Raw genomic sequence first — 8616 nt, forward strand, 5'->3', positions numbered from 1 at the left:
CGGCCTCCCAAAGTGCTGGGATTACAGGCATGAGCCACCGTGCCCAGTCTTTTTTTTTTTTTTTTTTTTTTTTTTGAGAAAGAGTCTCACTCTGTTGCCCAGGCTGGAGGGCAATGGCGTGATCTTGGCTCACTACAGCCTCCACCTCCTGGATTCAAGTGATTCTCGTGCCTCAGTCTCCTGAGTAGCTGGGATCACAGGCACGTACCAACACACCCAGCTAATTTTTGTATCTTTAATAGAGCCAGGGTTTCGCTATGTTGGCCAGGCTGGTCTCCAACTCCTGAGCTCAAGCAATCCTCCTGCCTCGGCCTCCCAAAGTGCTGGAATTACAGGTGTAAGCCACCATGCCCAGCCAAGTCTGACACCTTTAAAGGTCTGACAGAAATATTTATCATCCATTCTCTCTGAGGGCTACTGCATGTGAGGTTTCATTTACATCCCAAGAACCCCTTTGCTGACCCCCTTTGGGATGAGTTCAAACTCAGAACTCATCCCAAACCCAAATCATAATTGTCCCGGGTCCCCCCTTTACCTACTTACTTTAGAAACTTGAGACTGGGCGCTGTGGCTCATGCCTGTAAGCCTAGCACTGTGGGAGGCCAAGGAGGGTGGATCACCTGAAGTCAGGAGTTTGAGACCAGCCTGGCCAGCATGGCGAAACCCCGTCTCAACTAAAAATACAAAAATTAGCTGGGCATGATGACAGGCACCTATAATCCCAGCTACTCAGGAAGCTGAGGTAGGAGAATTGCTTGAAACTGGGGGACTGAAGTTGCAGTGAGCCGAGACCACACCACTTCACTCCAGCCTAGGAGACAGAGGAAAACTCCATCTCAAAATAAAATTTAAAAAATAAAGAAAGAAATCTTGAGTCAGACCTCCCTCTTTTCCACTGTCTTTGAATTGGGTCGCTTGTGCCTCCTGGAGCACATAGCCACCCACCTACAGCCCTAACCCAGCCTCTGCGGCGCCTCTCTGACCTCATCTCCTTCCACACTCTTGTCTTGGTCTCCCTGTTCCTGCTGTCTACACTGGGCTTGTCCTCACTGTGCCCTGCTCAGAATCCAGCTCCTCCCCGACATCCTCCTCTCCATTATTCAGGCCTCTGCTTAAGCCTTGCTCTTAGAGGCCTTTGATGACCACCTTCTGTAAATCCCACTCCCATTCTTTGTCACCCCGGCTCCAGTGCAGTGGCTTGATTACGGCTCACTGCAGCCTCGACCTCCTGGGCTCAGGGAATCCTCCACCATGAGCTTCCTGAGTACCTGGGACCACAAGTGCGTGTCACCACTCCTGGCTATCTTGCCCAGGCTGGTCTTGAACTCCTGGGCTTGAGTGATCCTCCCACCTTGGCCTCCCAGAGTGCTGGGATTACAGACATGAGCCACGGTGCCCGGCCACCCTGCATTACTTTTAATACGCTTAACACTTTTACTGCCATCTGACATGCATTTGTCATTTTCCATGCTAGAAGGTGAGCTAATGTGAACACAGAAACAGTCACTGCTACATCCCTAACTAGCATTCAGGAAGCACTCAGTAAATATATGCTGGGTGGATGATTCCATTTCTCTGTTTCCACAGCTACCACCCCTTTCCCAGGCACCCTGCAGACTCCTAATTGACTTTCCACAACTTCATTTTGCTTTCCAATCCATTTCCTAGTTGTCTTTTTTTTTTTTTTTTTTTTTTGAGACGGAGTCTCGCTCTGTCGCCCAGGCTAGAGTGCTGTGGCCGGATCTCAGCTCACTGCAAGCTCCGCCTCCCGGGTTCACGCTATTCTCCTGCCTCAGCCTCCCGAGTAGCTGGGACTACAGGCGCCCGCCACCTCGCCCGGCTAATTTTTTATATTTTTTAGTAGAGACGGGGTTTCACCGTGTCAGCCAGGATGGTCTCGATCTCCTGACCTCGTGATCCGCCCGTCTCGGCCTCCCAAAGTGCTGGGATTACAGGCTTGAGCCACCGCGCCCGGCCCCTAGTTGTCTTTTCAAACACAATTTTGATCCTGTTATTCCCCTGTTCAAAACCCTTCAAAGTACTCCTCAATGTCCTGAAAATAAAGTCCAAACTCCTGAGCCATGATCCTATGTGATCTGGCCCTCCTCCCTCTCCCTGTCTTTCCCCTGCCCAGCCATGTTGGTCCCAGTAGCTCAGACCTACCAGTCTCTCACCACCTCCCCTCCCACCTCCGCATCCATCGAGCCACAGCTGAAACATGGGGCAGGAGAGTGCAGCAGTGAAGAGCCTGACTCCGGCGCGAGGTTTTGTGGGCTGGGATCTGAACACGCTTGTAGCACGGTGATCTTGGGCGGGATACTTGAAGCTCTTTGCTCTTCAGTTTCCTGATCTGTAGGAAAAAAAACCACTACTCCTGCCTCACAGGGTTGTTATGAGGATTATATAAAGCACTAGCCTACAGTAAGCGCTGAACATTCTTCTTCTTGGGGACATCTTCCCTGGCACCCTAGACCACATTAAATTGCCCCATTAAACAAGTTCACAGTACCCAGCTATGCCCCTTTAAACTTTCATCCAGTGATTTCTGCCTCCCTGCCCTCAGCATGGGTGATCAGTAAAGGGTACTGCCTGTCATGTCCATAGCTGTGCCCCAGTACCTAGCACACTGCAGGTCAGTCAATACAAAACACATGTCCTTCCCTGAACAGGGCTGCCTTTAGAGCAGGCAGGCACACAGAGGGGCACAGATCTGGCTCTAGTCACCTCCCAAGGTATTCAGTCTTAACAGCCATTCAGTTTGCTTCCCAATTGAAGTGCCTATCCCTTAAGGAGCTCCATGGGTGTGACCATCCCAGCGCTAAGCATCCAGGCAGCAGTAGCGCTGCCAACAACCACTGCCTCACCGGGTGCCTGCAGCAGTGCTTAAGCAGTAAGCACCCTGTGGCGCTCCTAGGGAAGGAGGCGGAACAAGCTCTACCAGATGTCAACACAAAGACCTCTGCTTCAGAAGAGGTTTGACCTAGCAGGCTTAGAACTCGATTTGGTGGTTCTTAAGCGGGAAGGGAAGTCCTTAATCTGTCTCTCATAGTAGACTCTAATCCCTACTAGGCAATCCCAAGAAAGAAGATGCAGACACGCAGTAGTGAGAAAGCACAGGTCTTTATGGAACCGTGTCAGGAAAAGGTAAAGCTGTCAGGTGCCCATCTCCACCTCCACCACCTCTGCCCAGGCGCCGAGGCCCACGTCCTTATGGATTAGCACCAGGCTGGGGGCGGCACCCGGCTCCTCTGGCACCATGAAGCACTTCTCCTGGCTCTCTGAAATGGTGACCTCAACAACATCCCTGGCAGGGGAGACTTCCTCCTCTCTGTGTGTGTCCAGCAGTTGTGGCTCAGCCTGCAGGAGCACCATGGTGGGCTCAGAAGCAGCAGAAGGCACAGAGGGTGGGCTGCAGGGTACCTCGGGCCGGTGACTGAGCTGGTGCCGCCTGAGGCTCTGCGGGAGGGTATAGCCCATGCCACAGGTGGGGCAGCGGTAGGGCTTGTCCTCCAAGTGAGATTTGAGGTGGCGCCGCAGCTTGGTGGCCAGCGTGTAAGCACGGCCACACTGGGGACAGGGAAAGGGCCTCTCTCCAGAGTGCAGGCGCTCGTGAGCTCGCAGTGTGTGTGGGTCTCGGAGGGCCTTGCCACACACGGGGCACAAGTGGGCCTCCCCGGTGTGGGAGATGAGATGGCGCCGCAGTTCAGGCAGCTGGGGGAAGGCATCGGCACAGTGCGGGCAGCGGTAAGGACGCTCTCCAGTGTGGAGCCGCAAATGCCCACGCAGGTTGCCCCGCTGACGGAACGCCCGGCCACAGTGCGGACACAGGAAGGGCTTTTCTCCTGTGTGGAGCCTCATATGGTTCCGCAGGGAGCCCTGGTTGGCCAGGGGTCGCCCACACACAGGGCATGGGCAAGGGGCAGGGGCAGCTGGCACCTGGTGGGTCTTGCGATGCAGCCGCAGGGAGGGCCGGCGGGCAAAGGCCTTGCCACACTGGTCACAAGCAAAGGGCCGGGCACCTGAATGTACCACCTGGTGCTCTTTAAGGTCTCGCTGGGTGCCATAGGCCTTGTCGCATTGTGGGCAGGGGAAGGGACGCACCCCACGGTGGCCCAGCACGTGTGCTTTGAAGCTCTCCTCTGAGCTATAGCTCTTGCCACACTCAGTGCAAAGAAAGGGCTTGTGGCCTGTGTGCACGAATGCGTGCTTCTTTAGGTGGCACAGCTGCAGGAATGCCTTGCCACACTCTCCACACCGGTACCGTCGCCTCTGCTTTGGGGAGCTTCCTGCTGGGCCAGGAGGGCTCCGTGAGAGAGTAGTGAAGCCAGGCTGCTGGGCTCCAGGCTCTGGGGTCTTTGCTCTGGGTGGGCACTGATCACTGGGGCTGTGTAACTTCTTGGCCAGGTAGCCACACAGCTGGGTGCCCCTGGCAGATGAGAAACTGGCTCCACTGCCATCTGGGTCCTGCTGGGTAGCCGAGTTGCTCTGAAGTTCAGGTGGCATCTGTGCCTGGGGTGGGTATTCCTCATCCACGTTGCCATCCTGAAGCAATGGGCCAAGTGGCTGGCTATCCTTGGAAAGTTGGTCCTGGGTTGGGAACTTAAGTCCAGGGCTCACCATACTCTCTGCTTGGATGCCAGGGGGTGAGTGGGAACCAGGATCTGAAGGCAAGGATGGAGTGCTGGGGTTAGGGAGCGTCAATCCCGGTGGTGTTACCAGGGAATTACAGGAATAGATGTTTCTCCCACCCAGTCCCTAAGCCTTAGAGGGAGCAATGATGCCAGTCTCTTCCCTGGAGCATGGGGTGCACACTCCATACATCTTCCTGTCCAGCCTTAGGCGCCTTTTGGGGACGCACTCCTGAGAGCCATGGGGTCCTGGCCATCTGGATAATCGCTAGAATAAGGCCATCCCAGATGAAGGATCCCCTTGTTCGCCCCCTAGAGACACATTTAGGATGTGATTCAAGACCCCCTTCCAGCCAGGCATGGTGGCTCACACTTGTAATCCTAGCACTTTGGGAGGCCAAGACAGGCGGACCACTTGAGGCCATGAGTTCGAGACCAGCCTGGCCAACATGATGAAACCCCATCTCTACTAAAAATACAAAAAAAAAATGAGCTGAGGCTGAGGCAGGAGAATCGTTTGAACCTGGGAGGTGGAGGTTGCAGCGAGCTGAGACCATGCCATTGCACTCCAGCCTGGGTGACAGAGTGAGACTCCATCTTAAAAAAAAAAACACACACACACACACACAAAAACCCCTTCCCACCATAGCTCATCTGTAACATAAAAGAACCCTCACGCCAGAGAGAAGAAACATGGGAGGCTGGAAACCCTGTACATACAAAGCTTACTCTCTTCCTTACGATTCCAGGAAGCTCTTAACAAGGTAAAAGTTGCAAATATCTATATTGTTATTCCAAAGAACAGACCTGTTGCTCTTCAACAGAAAGCACTGAATGACAATTTATAGTCCGAGACTGTCCCTTGCCTGAAAATTCTAACCTTGCTGTATCTACCAACCCTAAGCTATTCAGTCACAATCCTTACCCAATAGTAATCAAGCCCCACCCTCCTATCCCATGTTGAAACATCCACCTTCAAACAGATTTTGAAAAGCTACTAAGACTCTATAGTGTCCTTCCTTACCGCAATGAGCCATAAACTCTGCTTTGTCTTATCAACAGGTTGTTTTGGTGGGGAAATTGCTGGGGAACCAGCATTTATTTGACACATACCTGTGCAAGGTTCTGCTGCATCCTCCCCAGGGGAGGCCACTTCCTGCTGAAGAGCAGACCCCACTTCTGTCACCACTTCTACAGCTGCCTCTCTGTCCAGCCTGGTATGGGTGAGACTTGGGCCCTCAGAGGAAGGCCAGGGCCACAGCAGCAGTTCAAAGCCTGGCAGCACCAGCTGGTACACTTGCAGATGGAGCCTCTCGCTGATCCGCACTGGGGCCACATTTCCTTCACTCTCCAGTCTGCCCCGCTGCACCAAGCTGCAATGCAAAGTAACAGCCAGCTATGAGATGCTCACTATTCAAGTGGTCTTCCCTGAAAGCCCCAGTCCTCAGGCAGTCTGGGTCCTAAAGGACGCCATGCCTTTGGAACATTCACTGCAAAAGAGCACTGAATAGGGAATGGCAGTCAGTGTCCGGTTCCATTCCAAGCCACAACAGAAAGCCTCAAAGGAACGAATATTCATGACACACTCTCCTCTGACTTACCTAGTCCAGCCAGAACTCTGCTCACAGGCACACATGTCTCCCCATGGACCTAATGACAGGTTCTGAAATAAACCAACAAAAGTCCTTCCTCAAATGTGTTCGACGGGGTCGGGTAGGAAAAAAACAAACAAACAAAAAAAAAAAACAAGATGAAACTTTCCTGGGACAAATTTAAGATGAAACTCCTGGAAGGTTAGAAGCCTCTGGTTCTCCTCTAACAAGAGAGTGCTGTCTGATTCTTCATTCAGTAAGGACCAAAAAGTCTGTCTCCTCACTTCCCTCCCAAGGGTATGGAGAATTACTAAATTGAACATGTTACTGTCTTCCAGTGAGTACTAAACATAAAAAGTAGTAAGGAACACCAGCTTTTTAAAATGGTATTTATTGGGCCAGGCGTGGTGGCTCACACCTGTAATCTTAGCACTTTGGGAGGCCCAGGCAGGCAGATTACTTGAGGCCAGGAGTTTGAGACCAGAATGACCAACATGGTGAAACCCTGTCTCTACTAAAAATACAAAAATTAGCTGGGCGTGGTGGTGCACACCAGCAATCCCAGCTACTCAGGAGGCTGAGGCATGAGAATCACTTGAACTGGGAGGTGGAGGTTGCAGTAAGGTGAGATCGTGCCACTGCACTCCAGCCTGTGTGACAAACCAAGACTGTCTTAGAAAAAAGAAAAATAAAATAAATAAAATAAAATGGTACTTATCGTGCAGGGAAACCTTTTATCTTCACTATTTCATCAGCGCCTCCATATAATCCCAAGAGAGCCACTGCTTTGCTTCACAGATGAATTAAATGCGGCACGTAATTTAACCAACTAGGTGACAAGGCTGGAATTTGATCCCATGCTTTCTTAATTCCAAAAACCTTAATTCTTGACCTTCCTCACTGCTGACACTACACGATTACAAAGTAAACAACTTTTCGAACCTCCATTCTTCTTTTTTTTTTTTTTGAGACGGAGTCTCGCTCTGTCGCCCAGGTTGGAGTGCACTGGCCAGATCTCAGCTCACTGCAAGCTCCGCCTCCCGGGTTCACGCCATTCTCCTGCCTCAGCCTCCCGAGTAGCTGGGACTACAGGCGCCTGCCACCTCGCCTGGCTAGTTTTTTGTATTTTTTAGTAGAGACGGGGTTTCACCGTGTTAGCCAGGATGGTCTCGATCTCCTGACCTTGTGATCCGCCCGCCTCGGCCTCTCAAAGTGCTGGGATTACAGGCTTGAGCCACCGCGCCCGGCCCGAACCTCCATTCTTTAACTACTGCTGCTAAGAGGAGGAGACAGTCCTGAAGAGAAGGGACAAGACCATCTCCTACCTCTTGAAATACTCTCTTTCTTCAAATTGAAAAGCTGTCTAGAAATGTCCAAACCTCCCCTACATTTTCAAGGGCGGAGAGAAGCCGCTCTATCCTTCAATACCTCCTCCTGCCGTGGCTTTACTCCCTCGCCCTTCTCCTTGGAGACAGACTCCTCTTCCAGCGGCCCCCACAGCAGGCCGGGCTGCAGGGGCTCTCCGACACACCAGACCCCCAAGCGCTGTTCCTTGGCGAGTGAGGGGCCAAGGGCCAAGCCCCGGGGGAGACTCTTTAAAGCGAGGATGGCTCGGGTCGGCCCGGGTGGGACGTCTTTGAGGCCCTGCGTACAGCCTTCTCCAGAGGGGTTCCATCCTAAGTCCAGGCCCAGGCGCGGCTCCGGGGCTGCAGGGAGAAGAGAAGACGGTGAGGGAGCCGCCCAAGAAGGTGTGAAGTGGGGAAAGGTGTGGGAGGAAACCGCAGGCCCAGATGGGCCTGCGGAGCCCGAGGAACAGGTGAGGGCTCTAAGGGGGGCCCTGAAAGGTTTGAGGAGGCTCAAGGGTTCTTCAGAAGCCCCCAGAGACTCTGAGGACACTGGAGGATCCTGGGATCGGGAGGAGAGGAGACTAAGCAGAAAGCTGACCAGAGAGCGTCAGATCCATCTGGGCCAAGGTTGAGGGTCGCGAACATCGCAGGTCACTTACCGAGTTGCAGCGCGTTCTTCCCCTCCAAGAGCAGCTCCTCCGCCTCCTCCATTCCGGGTCAGAAAGCCTCCCTACGCCGGAAGTGAGCGTCCTCTTCTCAGCTCCTCCAGGAAACAGTAACGGACTTTCAAATATTTTTCTCAGGAAAGAAGCCTCAGAGTTGGACCTCATTGGTGCACAAGACTGGGAGTTTGGGAGTACTGGGGAGGCAGAACTCTGTCCGAGAGCAATGAGAACCTAGGATTCCGGAGGTGCACCAGGGATTCCAGTAGCTGGGAAAGCGGAACTGTTGTTCCAGCCACCTCTTTTTGGGAGTGACGAGTCGGACAGTTTTGCTGTTACCTCCCCGGGGCAGGCACTTAGGCGGTGAGTGCAGGAAGTGGGCGTGGCT

At 53.1% G+C, this 8616-nt stretch overlaps 1 protein-coding gene across 1 annotated transcript; it reads right to left on the bottom strand.

Moving 5' to 3' along the window:
• Positions 1-3101: 3101 nt before the first annotated feature.
• ZNF408 (zinc finger protein 408) lies at positions 3102-8561 on the bottom strand. The gene is made up of 5 exons (XM_033204876.1): positions 8226-8561; positions 7649-7926; positions 6230-6291; positions 5742-6001; positions 3102-4661 (listed from the first exon to the last, which is right to left on the bottom strand). Exons 1-5 carry the CDS (start codon positions 8275-8277, stop codon positions 3154-3156), a joined length of 2160 nt encoding a protein of 719 aa, XP_033060767.1. The 5' UTR covers positions 8278-8561; the 3' UTR covers positions 3102-3153.
• Between the last annotated feature and the right edge of the window lie 55 nt (positions 8562-8616).

This window comes from Trachypithecus francoisi, unplaced genomic scaffold (assembly GCF_009764315.1).
Source record: "Trachypithecus francoisi isolate TF-2019V2 unplaced genomic scaffold, Tfra_2.0 Lachesis_group8, whole genome shotgun sequence".
Taxonomy (NCBI): Eukaryota; Metazoa; Chordata; class Mammalia; order Primates; family Cercopithecidae; genus Trachypithecus; species Trachypithecus francoisi.

Bases quoted from the DNA above. Each gene is read 5' to 3' on its own strand.
- ZNF408 (XM_033204876.1), bottom strand. From the start codon at position 8,277: ATGGAGGAGGCGGAGGAGCTGCTCTTGGAGGGGAAGAACGCGCTGCAA. The intron at 6,292-7,648 runs GTATTGAAGGAT...GGTTTATTTCAG, and splicing joins TAAAGCCACGGCAGGAGGAG to AACCTGTCATTAGGTCCATG. The intron at 4,662-5,741 runs GTATGTGTCAAA...CCTTGCCTTCAG, and splicing joins TGCAGCAGAACCTTGCACAG to ATCCTGGTTCCCACTCACCC.